Source organism: Eptatretus burgeri, chromosome 2 (assembly GCF_056783735.1).
Source record: "Eptatretus burgeri isolate ZD-2024b chromosome 2, Ebu_testis_v1, whole genome shotgun sequence".
Taxonomy (NCBI): domain Eukaryota; kingdom Metazoa; phylum Chordata; class Myxini; order Myxiniformes; family Myxinidae; genus Eptatretus; species Eptatretus burgeri.
Window position 1 is genome coordinate 57,872,895 of NC_140962.1, and position 13,390 is coordinate 57,886,284.

At 42.8% G+C, this 13,390-nt stretch overlaps 1 protein-coding gene across 1 annotated transcript in view; it reads right to left on the bottom strand.

Moving 5' to 3' along the window:
* Positions 1-3,363, bottom strand: part of LOC147032105 (homeobox protein Meis1-like) — a 474,189-nt gene extending 470,826 nt beyond the window's left edge. Inside the window, exon 1 of the mRNA XM_085869419.1 lies at positions 3,218-3,363. Coding sequence (XP_085725545.1) covers positions 3,218-3,348 — 131 coding nt within the window. The 5' untranslated portion in view covers positions 3,349-3,363. The remainder of the gene's footprint in view (positions 1-3,217) is intronic.
* Positions 3,364-13,390: the final 10,027 nt, after the last annotated feature.

Here is a 13,390-nt window from a genome sequence, read left to right on the forward strand (position 1 = left end):
TTCTGAGCTGCAGCAAAGCTGATGTTGATTTGTACCGTACCGTTTGCACCTATATTCTTACCATGAATTGTGGGTAATGCATTAAGTGTTGAAAACTGTTATAAATAGTTCATGCTGTTCACACCACGATATACCACTCTGTGTGATTTTAAACACATCACAGTTTGAAGCAATCAACTTGTGCGCATCTGTTCGTGTTTTCTAACAGAGATTTATTTCATCTTTCAAGTAATGATTAATTAAATAAGTAAATCAACATTCAAATTCAGCCCAAGCAGCATTGTTTTTAATTGGTTTTTTTTGTACAATCAGTATGACATGACCATGTTGTGCAGTACACATTATCAGAGCACAACAGCGTTGTACAAACAGAGATTTGCATTTTGCTTTAACTTTTTCTCATCCACACTGTGCCAAATGTGATTCGGGTTAAAATGTGTGAGGGTTGTTCAAAAAAGTTATACGAATGAGACACTCATGATCGTCCAAAACGTGCTAAAAATTGGGTGGTCGCAAGACCATCCTTAGTCTCAGGTTTTCCGTCTGTATGTATGTCTGTCTGTTTGTATGTAATGGACAGCTCTGGAGGCTAGAGGAGTCCACTGATTTTGATGAACCTTGACTGGTCGGTCCATACCAGGATCTAGTTGTATGCTTTTGAGCACCGTTGCTATGGACGCCACCGTTGCTTAGCAAAGGGACTTTGAAATTTTTGAAAAAATCTGAGAAAAAAAATCCGAAAATCAAAAATCGGCTTCCGCACTTTTATGCGCACTATAATCAACCTCTTTGTCAAAAAAATTTCAGCCCGATCCGTCAAAAACTGTATGACTAGTTTGCAATTATATTACTATATGCTTTCACCCCAACGTTCGTGTTGGGATTTCCTAACTTAGGGTTAGGGAATCGAACACAAATGATGAATGGACAGTTGCTCGTCATGTTCCTATATGGAACAACGAACGGCAAATATGCCATCTGATGTGTTCTCTTATCTCCATATTTCAAATTCGCCTTAGTCCAGCGACCACCCATGTCACCTACCGGCTTGTAAAAAGTATGTCTCATCATCATTGTCATTAACCTGTTTTCAGTCCACTGCAGGGATGAAGGCATTCTTCAACTTACATTAGGGCTATTCATTTACTCACCACACTTGCCAAGTACAGGTTAGACTCGTTGGAAAAATAATTATCGTGGGAATTTGTAATTTGTTCAGGGGCGAGCCATAACCATCCAACTCCTCATGAAAGACAACGTGAGATCTTTAACATCCACCCACGAGCCATGACCAGTAAGCTGGCAGAGGGGTCATCAGGCCAACATCCTTCCAATGGTTTCATCATTCCTAAACAGGACAACTATGCGACCGATGGCATAGCACCCCTCGTAGATTATTGCAGGAATTTAGAATAATGGTCTACTCTTTTCGAAAGGTACCAGGACAACCGTTTATACCTGGGTTGAGCTACGAATCCGTGCTCAACAGTTCAGAGGAGAGTGTGCATTTTAAATGTATTCAAAACTTTTGAGGTTCTTTTTGTGTTTTGTTTTCCTTCAAAAAAGTGGAGAAAACCAGAGGGAAAAGAAAATTCCGAATAAAAACGAAATGACTCCCTCTGGTCATTGTCGACGAGCAAAAGAAAAACACACCCGATGATGTGTCCATGCGAACCTCAGACGCCCTCTGTCGCTCATGAGTTGTTTAATCAACTGCACATTATTATTCGGCTTTCTGGAGAACATCATATCGAACGTCAAATATTGTTAATCGTGTCCTTTGAATAATTTGTAATGAAGTGCTCGTGCAAGAAATATTTACTATTGCTCTGACTTTGTTCAAGAAGTGCTTCATTTATTAGAGACGACAGTGGGCCAGCGAGTCTGGAGGTCTTTTTGGAAAGGTTTCTGGGAAGTTTCATGTTTTTTGTGGGGTTTTTTTTGTTTTCTTTGAAGGTGAAGCGGAAAGGAGAATAAAGACATGAGCATGTTGGTGGTTGCCGGATAGAATATGGGATGCTGAAATGCTTTGTGCGTATCTTGACTCTGCTGCTCATCTGCACAACCTGCTCATTGTATCAGCAAGCAGCAGCAAATCCTGCTTTTCCTTTGCAAGGTTCATTCACTCATGCATGTGCAGTACCTGGCAACTGGTTACGTCATTCCTTATGGCACAAATGTACAACTGATGGCATAGCACCCCTCTTAAATTTTGGCAGGGATTGAGAATTATGGCCCACTCTTTTTGAAATGTACATTGAGATCTTTAACGTACACCAGAAATGCTCACAAAGGGGACAATTGATTTAAAGTTCATTCTGATGGAGGACACACTCATCGATGCAACGCAATGCCCTGCGACACACCAGGTTGACAGGTTGGAGTCAGTTCAGGAATTGAACCCAGAATAGACAACTCAAAGGTCAATACACTACCTCTGAGCTATCTTTTACTCCATCCAGGAAGGATAGGCATATTGTGATAATGTTGACCCAAAGTACAGAGCCAAACTGCGTTGGCCATAACTGTCCTACATATAAACACCTCACACATTGTGAGAAGCTGAGAAATACCAAAGAAACGATTTGTTCTTGGAGGGAATTCCCAGTTGGCTTAAAATTCAGGAAATCAGCTTGAAAATACGTTTTTCTCAAGACTGATCATTGTCTGAGAATGAAGCACAGAAACCCCAGAGACTGCACATCTGCCAGAAGTTTTTCACAGAAGAAAATGGTATTTTTTAACGTGTATAAAATAAAGCTGTGATATTAAGCTTACAAGAGATGGTAAAAACATTTTTCCCTTTTCCAAGGGTTTCAGAGCAACACCCCTCATATATGCTCGGTTTCAGTGCAATACATGTCGGAAACCACATTCAACTTCCGGTTCTGGGTTTGGAGGGATGGCAGGTTCTCTCAGAGCTCTCTGCTGACTTTCTCAAAGTTAAGTTTCCGGTCGTTATCTGTCCCGTTTTAACTGTTTATTTTCTCACCGACGTGTTACTGTGTGTTCCTAGTTCGGTTTTGTTTCAAAAATCGTGCTAGTTTTTGTGAGGCCTACCCATCCTTGCCATCTTGGCGTACGATCGTTTTTATTTGTATTCTCCCCCTATGACCTTCAATTCCTATTTTACCCACTTTCCCAAAGTCTCCCATCCCACCCAACTAAGCACTCTGTTTCTTTTCTTAAATTCAAAATAAAAAAAACAAAAAACTACCTTTCTCCCTGTATGCCCACGAGTTCCGATCCTTCCGATCCTTCCGATCCTTCCGATCCTTCCGATCCTTCCGATCCTTCCGATCCTTCCTCCTCTATTTCTTCTTCTTCCTCCTTTTGCCGGCACACCATCTTTATTCCACTTGAGCAGACCCACTCTCGCCATTACCTTCACGATTTCTTCCTACAACCTTCCATTCACGAATCTTACCTATTCTTCAAAAATCTATCAAAAAATAATAATTTTCCTTGTATCCTTCCAAACTATACACGTCCTGAAACCACGTGTCTCTCTAAACTCTTCCTGTTACTTTTCTTCGATCCATCAGCTTCACTTTGCGTTTACTGTTCCAAATTCACCTAACACCTCCACGATTTCACTTCAACCATCCCTTTTCCAAATGTTACGCAATCCTTATTTAAAATAAATAAATTCACTTTTGACTTTATACACCTCCCATCACCACATGCTTCCCCCATAACCACGTGATCTGTTTCCACCCTCTGCGTTTACCGATCCAAATTCACCATTCACCTCACGATTTTTTTCTACAACCTCTCCATTACCTAAGCTGATGAAAACTCTCAAAAAAAAAATAATAATAATAATAATAATAATAATAAAAACGATCTCTTATAATGCTTCATCTTCCTCATTTACATGTGTGGTACTCATGACTGGATCATAATTCATGACTCTTCTTCTATTTCAACAGACTGCTCTCAATTCGACCTTTCATTCATATTTTGCAGAAAAAATCCAACTGTTGCAACGTTTCTTCTCTCCATTCTCTTAATTCGCCTTCATTGCATCCATCAAGAAATGTCTTTAATCGCATTTCTGACCTAAAAATTAAAAAAAAACCCAGTTTGCCATGAATGTTTGCTTTCCATCAACCATTCTTTTTTCCAACTTAGGTGCCAACTCACCCATCCCTCCCCTCCCTCTCAAAGCAACCATCACACTCTTCTCCGTCCAAGCCTCCCTCTCATCTTTCTCCCTCAACTCCCCCCACTCATCTCTCACGATTCATCCCCCTCACTCACCCTTCTCAAAGTCTCCCCCTCCTCACATCCACAAAGCAGCCTACTTCCCCTGCCCTCTCACCTCCATTTTATCACTCCACCTCCTCAAATCCTCAACTGCCTTCAGCCCCTCTCTTGCCCCCCCCCTTCCCCAGCACCACAGAGCTTTTTCTGCTCCTCATCCGGCCCCCTCCCCAAGCTATTCTGCAACCCCCCACACTCTTTCAACCACTTTCCTTACCTCCCCCCCTTCCTCCCTTGTCCTACCCTCCCCCTGCTCTCCCATCCCCTGCACCCAAAGCCTCCTTCCCTCCCTCTTCATGAACAGTGTGGACCTCAAATATCCAGGGCCTTCGCTCAAACCTTTCAGATCTTTCCATGCAGGTTGCAACTGACAAACCAGACATAATCTGTCGAACAGAAACTTTCCTCCCTCAAGACGTCTCTGACTCCCAACTATCTCTCCCTGGTTTCTCCCTCCTCCAGTATGACAGACTTGAGCCTCGTCCTGGTGGAGGAATTGCTCTCTTCATCAAAGACTCATGCACAGATTTATCCCTTTTCGTCTTCAGTTGTCCTACCCTTCCTCCTGCCCTTGGTTCACTGAAGCTTGTGGCGAGGCAGTTTCCTGAAATAACTTGCCTTTGCCTCATGGAAAGCAAACCCAACTGAGGGTAATCTCAGTTCCTTCCATAAAGCTCGGAACAAGTGTGTATCTACTCTCAGGAGAGCCAGAAAAAAACATCTTTCTAAGCTCAAGTCTAAACTCTCAAACCTCTCTTCCTCCTCCAAATCTTAGTTGCATCCAGCTAAATATGTTTCTGGTGCATGTTCCCCCTCCATCCCCTCCCTTACATCAAATGTCCGCACTGCCGATGCCGCACGTGAAAAGGTTGAATGCCGAAACTCGGTGTTTGCATCAAAATCTTGTGTCCCAAACCCATCACTTTCTGAACCCACCTTACCCAGTCGCACCCAACTGTCCCTGGACTCTGTGTCCTTTTCGTCTGACAAGGTGGAGAGCTTGCTGTCAAACCTCGACTCAGATTTTGCAACCGGTCCAGACGGCATCAGCCCACATGTCCCAAAAACCTGCTCCTCTGCTCTTGCTCACCCTCTCTCTTCTATTCACTCTCTCATTTGCTCAAGGTCATCTGCCAACTGCTTGAAAGTCAGCACACATGACTGCCCTGCATAAAAACGGTGCAAAAACAGATCCCTGCAACTACAGACCAATCAGCCTTCTCCCAATCAACAGCAAGGGTATGGAATCCATCATCACTTCAGACATTAATCCTTTCTCTTCTCCAATGGCCTCATTTCCGATCATCAATTTAGTTTCAGACCAGGTCACTCGATGCTGGATATGATTCTTCTGCTCTCTCAACAATAGATGGAGGTCCTCAATGCCGGACATGAAATCAGAGCCGTATCCCCAGACGTATCATGTGTTTTTGACATGGTCTGGCACCCTGCCCTGCTCACCAAACTCTCTTCCTATGGTATCGAAGGCCATCTCCACTCATGGCTCGCAGACTTCCTCTCCTGTCACAGTCAACGTGTGGCCCTAAATGGAGTTCTTTCATCCCCTCTTCCTGTCCAGGCTGGAGTTCCTCAGGGTAGCGTTCTGGGCCCTTTTTCTGGTTTTCATCAATGATCTCTCCGACTCTCTGGAAAATCCTCTTTATCTCTTTGCTGATGACTCCACCCTCTATCGTACCATCTGTCATCACTCATATTGGCAAGCAGTAGCCTATTCACTCTCTACAGATCTGGGTAAAATCACAAACTGGTCCAACATGTGGAACATGTCTTTCAATCCGGACAAATCTCACACTCTCACTGTGTCTCTCCAATAGGACCATTTGGAACCCCCCCCCCATCAACTTTCTCAACAATCCTCTGGAAGAAGTCCTTTCTTTCAAGCTTCTGGGTCTCACTATCTACCATGATCTTTCCTGGGAAAACGACATTTCCAACCTGGCCTCCAAAGCCAGTCGCCGACTGGGAATCCTCGGTCTTGCAAAGTCCTTCCTCGGCCCACCTGAGCTCCTGAGCACATACAAAGCTTTCGTCCACAGCCTGATGGAGTACTGCTCTCCCCTTTAGGCCGGTGCTCCTGCCTCCCACCTTTCTTGGCTTCACGCTCTGGAAACCAAGGCATTCAGGATCATTGGCATCTCCCACGATGAGGCTGAGTCTTTGGGCCTCTCACTTTCTCACTACAGGCAGGTCGGTGGTCTTTCTGTCTTCTACCATCTCCTCTCCGGACCCCCCTCCCCCCACTGCTCTGGCTGCGATTTGTCCTCACCATATTTCTGTAGGACACTCAAGGTCCACCAACAACCCCCTTCTGGTAAAACCACCAAAATCACGAATCACTGCTCACCTTCACTCTTTCATTCCTCTTTTTTTCCCTGCTTTTGGAATAAACTCCCTCACTCTGTTCAATCTCATTCTTCCCTCCAGGCCTTCAAAACAGCTGTTCACCACTACTCTCATTTCACCACCCCATCCAAATCCTCGATCTTTTCTACCCCCGTTAATCCACCCAAAACCCAGCTCCTTCAAATTCCCTGCCTTCCTTCATGAAATTCCCTGTTTTGTCCATCTTGTATACCACATGTTCCCTGCCCCCATCCCTCTCCCTTCCACAGATCTCCTGTCTCTGTTCCCCACTGTTTTGTCCTTCCCTCGCCCCTCTTGTCTCATGCCCCCCTTGCTGTGCATTGTGCGTTAGCTCTCATACGAGCCTTGACAAGGTATACAAAAATAAAACAATAAAAATTAATAAAAAAAATGCATGTCCATATCAATCCCCATTGAAACATGAATGCGCAACCAACTGGTCGAGGCTCAAGTCTGACATTTCAACCACTGAATGGTCTTCATGCAAAACGGTGCAGGTATCAAGTGCCACTTATTCGGTATCCTCTGAAGGGGGAGGGAATATCACGTGACCCCCAATGTGCATATGGTTCCCATCATGTGCAGCCTTTTTGGCTGCTGGTTGCATCATTGGCTCGGGGGCACAGCTATGCCGGTGATGGGGGTTCGAGTTCGAGCCCCTATTACCAGAATACTTGTGCTGATTTCACTGACCTGAGAAGGACGACAGGTTAAGTCAACCCCCTGGTGTTAATTCAATGATGCGGGGCTCGAACTCAGGACCCTAGGATCTGAAGCCACCATCCTAACCACAAAGCCAACACCAAGCTTGTACATATGATGAAACTTAATGTCGTATTTATTAGGAGAGATGACTGTCAACTGTCTGTTCTTTTCCAGATCAGTTGACAACTTTGCTGGTGTTAGGATATCAACTACGAGTATATTTTTCAGTTCAGAATACATTGTGCAATGATCAGCAGTGAACTGCAGCTTATCTCTGTAACAACATTTTCTTTTGTAACACAGATCTCTATCATGCAGTCAACCCACATTTTACTTTCAAATGTAAACTAGTTCGAGCCAAAACAATGAAGCATCACTTACTGAGTTTGTTAAAGTATTGACAAGATCTCAATATGCTTTGTTTTTCCCCATCTTACCAAGATCTCATAAGATGATGAAAGCATCTGAAACTTCTTGAGCTCAAGAGAAGAGAAAAGGTTGGAATTTGTTATTTTTCAATACAAACCTCCTTTAATTGGCACCACACCTTCATCCAATGTTTTTCCAACATTTTCGGCCACGATAGTAGAAACTCCTCCATCGTATTCATTACTCGGTCAACACTCTCAACAACATGTGTACGAATATTTTACTTGAGGTTTTAAAATAGAAAATAGACATGGGGTCTGAATGCAGTAATCAAAAGGGGGAGGAAGAATTTTGAACCCAATTTTTGCTACTTTTGCAGTTGCATTGTGAGTTCTGGAAGAGAACATTGTCCTGAAGAAGCAAAACCACTCAACTGAGTTATCCACACAACATCCATTCAAATAATCCTTTAAATTATTCTATTAATTGAGAACTACATGCCTTAGTTTTTGTACATCCTTGTAACTTGCCCAATGAAATGACTTCAGAATAATCCCAATAATATGGTTCAGAATTTGCAAGGTAGTGGAGACCTGGGTTCCAGGTTGTACATTGTTTGTACCAGGGATCAAAATTATCAACTGGTTTCAACCTTAGATTTTCAACCTGGAAATTACTAGTCTGGTACTGTTACCAACCAGAAGCTGCGAACAGTCATAAATTACATGTAGTAGCTTGATGCAATTACCAATCCACCAAAAGTCTCTTTGTTGTATTCTCATTTCAACCAACTGGATGGTTCCCACCTTACAAGAGGGTAATGAATGTGAATCTGAAGTGGTGTTCAACTTTTTCTTGTTTTAGTTTTTCTCGCCCTCATGCTTCGGAGAGGGGCTTAGCTTTCCACACCCCTTGTGCTGACAGAAGGGGCGGAGCTGGCACCAAACAAACTCGTGTAATCGGACACATTGTCGGATTTGTGTGTGTGTGTGTATATATATATATATATATATATATATATATATATATATATATATATATATATATATATATACATACAGGGTGTTTCAAAAAAAGTGGACTATTTGAACATTTTATTGTAGAAAATTACAAAAGGTAGCAAGTTCAGTGATACGTTGATGGAAAGCATACACCATGCCATTTTCAAATCACTCATTTCATACTGCTTGTAATTGACATTTTCAATGTGTGCTCCACCTCTGTTCAAGCAGTCTTTGATCCTGACTCCAAAATTCTCCACAACTCATCTGCAAGTGGGTGGAGTCCTCCTGATGGTAGTCCTCCACCTCCGACTTCAGAACAGCCAGTGGGCGAGGTTTGTTGGCTGAAACTTGACCTTTGGCAGCACCCCAAAAAAAAAAAAATCCAATGGATGAAAATCAGGGATGTCGGGTGCCCACTCATGTGGTGTGATCAGGCTGATGACACAATTTCCAAATAGCTGGTGGAGCAAGTTGATGGTTTCACCTGCAGTGTGCGGTGGGGTACCGTCCTACATAAACCTTGCAAGTCTGAGTTGGTTTGAAGACAGTAGTTGAGCGAGATCAGTGTGGAATTGGCATAAGACCTCGCAGTACCGCTTGCCATTGACAGTCACCGTCTTACCATTGGTGTGCTCGAACCAATACGGTCCCAGCATACCCCATATGGCATTCAATGCACAGAATCAAGTGGACTTGGGGCCCTTGAGAGACATCCGAGACACATCCTCAGGATGCTCAGCACCCTAGAATATGCTGTTGTGATTGTTGAAAGCTCCATTCAATTGGAAGTGTGCTTCATCACTGAACCACAAGGAGTTGATCCAATTGGGGTACCTTTCCATTCGGTCACTGGACCAATCACACATTGTTACTTGGCTTGCCATGTCATTCAGAGTTAGTTTATGCCTTACAGATATGATGTTAGGGTAGAGCTTGAGTTCAGAAGTGAGAATGCGCCACCAGATGAGACTGAGAACAACAGTTCTCAGGAACGCTGACAGTGGGATTTATTAGGACTTTTGATAGCAGAATCTCTCACAAGATCAATGTTCCCTTTGTCCTTGGTAACACTTGGTGGGTGGCCACTGTTGCCTATATTTTGATTTTTAATGCTTTCATGTGTTTGGAAGTTTGGATTTATTCCTGTTTATGATATATATATATATATATATATATATATATATATATATATATATATATATATATATATATATATATATATATATATATATCTCATAAACAGGAATATATTCCTGCATGGAGGTATGGTGAAAAAATTCTGACTCAACACGGGATCTCAGCACTTTCGCGTTGACAGCCCACTGAGCTATTGAGTGTTCGGATGTCCTCAGAACTTTATCACACTAACACTGCAAGCGTTATAATGGCAGATGTATTACATGCCTGCTTGGCAGACCCCGTGTATGTGTATGTATGTGTCCACTGCGAAGAATAGACAAGCTATGACCAGAACCATGGCCAGATTCCAAATTACTGCCCCAACCAGCAGAGGGCATTGCATCAGCGGCACAGCCACACCCTCAGCCAATGTTGCTCCCCCACAGCCTTGTGCTGCACACAAAAGAAGAGGCTTCTTCATGAGCCTTAGTTCACAATAATAATAAAAATTACAAATACTGTAAGTTATATTGGTGTGGCTTTCATGGTTATCTATTTCAGACCTGAAATTTTTTAAAATGTGGATGTAAAAATTTTAAATGGAAAATTTGGATGAACATCCTTCATAACTATCAGAGCAAAATAAACTTTTGCTCGGATCCTAGTATCGCATAACTGTATCACTGTGTAAAAAAGGGATCCTGGCAAGATCCTCAGCAGGATGCTTGCAAATTATTTAAATTGGTTTTGATTGCTTGAACTTCACAGTTGAGATGTCAGTTTCACTGTATAAGAAAAAGAATACCACTTTTTCATCATCACATAGGAGGTTTGCAAACTGGCTTAGTGATAGGAATACCAAAAACTCAAACATCAGAGGGACAAATAAAGGCTGTAAAAGAGAAGGCACAAGGATGTGGTGGTGCAGCAATGTGTGAGAGGTGTGCGAGGCCCCAAAGGTGCAGGACTCCATGCAGGAAGAGCCCGAGGAGAGGCACGATCACCGGGTGGAGCCGGCGATTACTGCTGACAGGTACGTGGACACATCGAGTGATGGTGTCAATAGGAAGCAGGTCCAGGTAATGCAGAGCTGGATGGGGACTCTTCCTGTGGAGGTCTACGGCAGCATGCATCGTGAATAGAGTTGAACCTACTGCAAAAGGTATTGACTTCTAGGTAATTAGTACGTATTGTGACAGTTCTGCGAAATCGTCATCCCCCAAGGCAATAGCACACAACATTATAGTAGTTCCCACGATCGTTATTTCATTATTATCTGTTTTCGATAGCCCATCCCTTACGTGTAATCGGTTTACAGGTCAATATGCATTGTGCTGGATTTGGTAGTTATTTTCTCCATTCTGTTCCCATCTTAAATGTTCTGCACACGAATCCCTCTCTCACAACAAACAAACACGCCACACACATAGAGGGATGAGAAAAAGTTTGTGAACCCTTTCGAATTTTCTGTATTTCTGCATAAATTTGACCTAAAATGTGATCTAAAATGTGATCAGACCTAAAATGTGATCTGTGTGATCAAACCTGTGATCAAACCTAAAATGTGATCATGTAAAAAAATGTGATCAAACCTAAAATGTGATCATATCTTCATCCAAGTCCTTATAGTAGATAAAGAGAACCTGATTAAACAAATAGCACAAAAAAATCTGCTTTTTCATGAATTTATTGAGCAAAATGATCCAACATTCAATTTTGTTGTCAGAAAAAGTATGTGAACCTTTACATTCAGTAACTGGTGGCACCCCCTTGAGCAACAATAACTTCAACTAAACGTTTCCCGTAACTCTGGATCAGTCCAGCACTTGGAGGGATTTGGGCCCATTCCTCCTTACAGAACTGATTCAACTCAGAGATATTTGTGGGCTTTCTTGCATGAACTGGTCGCTTCAGGTTCTGCCACAACATTTCAATTGGGTTAAGGTCTGGACTTTGACTTGGCCATTCCAAAACACAAAATCTCTTCTGCTTCAGCCATTCTGTTGTGGATTTACTTGCATGTTTAGGATCATTGTCTTGCTGCACGACCCACTTTCTGTTAAGCTTCAGCTCATGGACGGATGCCCCGACATTCTCCTGCAGAATTTTCTGGTACAATCCAGAATTTATGGTTCTGTCAAGGTGATGGCAAGCTGTCCGGGTCCTGAGGTTGCAAAGCAGCCCCAAACCATGATACTCCCACCACCATGCTTCACGGTTGGGATGAGGTTCTTATGTTGGAATACAGTGTTTGGTTTACGCCAAATGTAACATTTCTCATTTCATCCAAAAAGTTCCACTTTCGACTCATCTGTCCATAGGACATTCTTCCAATAGTCTTCTGGATCATCCAGGTGGTTTTTGGCAAACTTGAGATGGACAGCAATGTTCTTCTTGGAGAGCAGTGGTTTCCTCCTTGCTGTCCTGCCATGCACACCATTCTTGTTCAGTGTTTTCCTGATGGTGGACTCATGAACACTGACATTAGCCAATGTAAGAGAGACCTGCCGATCCTTGGACATTACCCTGGGGTTCTTTGTGACCTCCTGGATTATTATACGCCTTGCTCTTGGAGTGATTTTTATTGGACGACTGCTTATGGAAAGAGTAACAATGGTGTTGAATTTTCTCGAGTTGTACACTATCTGCCTGACAGTGGATTGGTGGAGCCCAAAATCTTTAGAAACGGTTTTGTAACCCTTACCAGACTGATGAGCATCAACAACGCCTTTTTCTGAGGTCCTCAGAAATCTCTTTTGATCGGGGCATGACACGCTTCCACAAACCTGTGTGGTGAAAACCAGACTCTGAGGGTGATGAACAAAGTTTATGTTTTACATATAAGGCAGGGCCAGCCAAACTCACTCCTGATTGTCATCCCATTAATTGAAACAACTGACTGTAATTACCCCCTTAATTGTGCTGATTAACCAAGAGGTTCACATACTTTTCCCAACAAGAAATTGAATGTTGAATCATTTTACTCAATAAATAAATGAAAAAGTAGATTTTTTTTTTGTGTGCTCTTTATTTAATCGTGTTTTCTTTATCTATTATTTAGACTTGTATAAAGATCTGATGACATTTTAGGTCAAATTTATGCAGAAATACAGAGACTTCTAAAGGGTTCACAAACTTTTTCTCTCCACTGGAGCTAATTTACAGACACACGCCAAATCCCCATTTGAATCGCGCACCATAATCCAACTGGTATGTCCTTTCAACTTTCAGCCACTCTACCCACCAACACTACAACATTCACACAACCTCAAGACGCCTTCATTATAACTCCACTTCATTGTAACATAACCCAAGCTTGCTGCACATTCGCCATTGATTCCTCAACCACATGGAACAACCACACCACCCTAACCACAATGAACCACCATGCCACAACTCACCTCTACGCCACCTTAACCACAATCACCACCAACACCCACCGCCACCTTTGGAGTGGCTGGAACAATGGGTGCAATGTACCAATAACAGACACGTTGGACTTGGACGTTCAGATGCCCAACTCAAACTGCAAGTATGTGCAC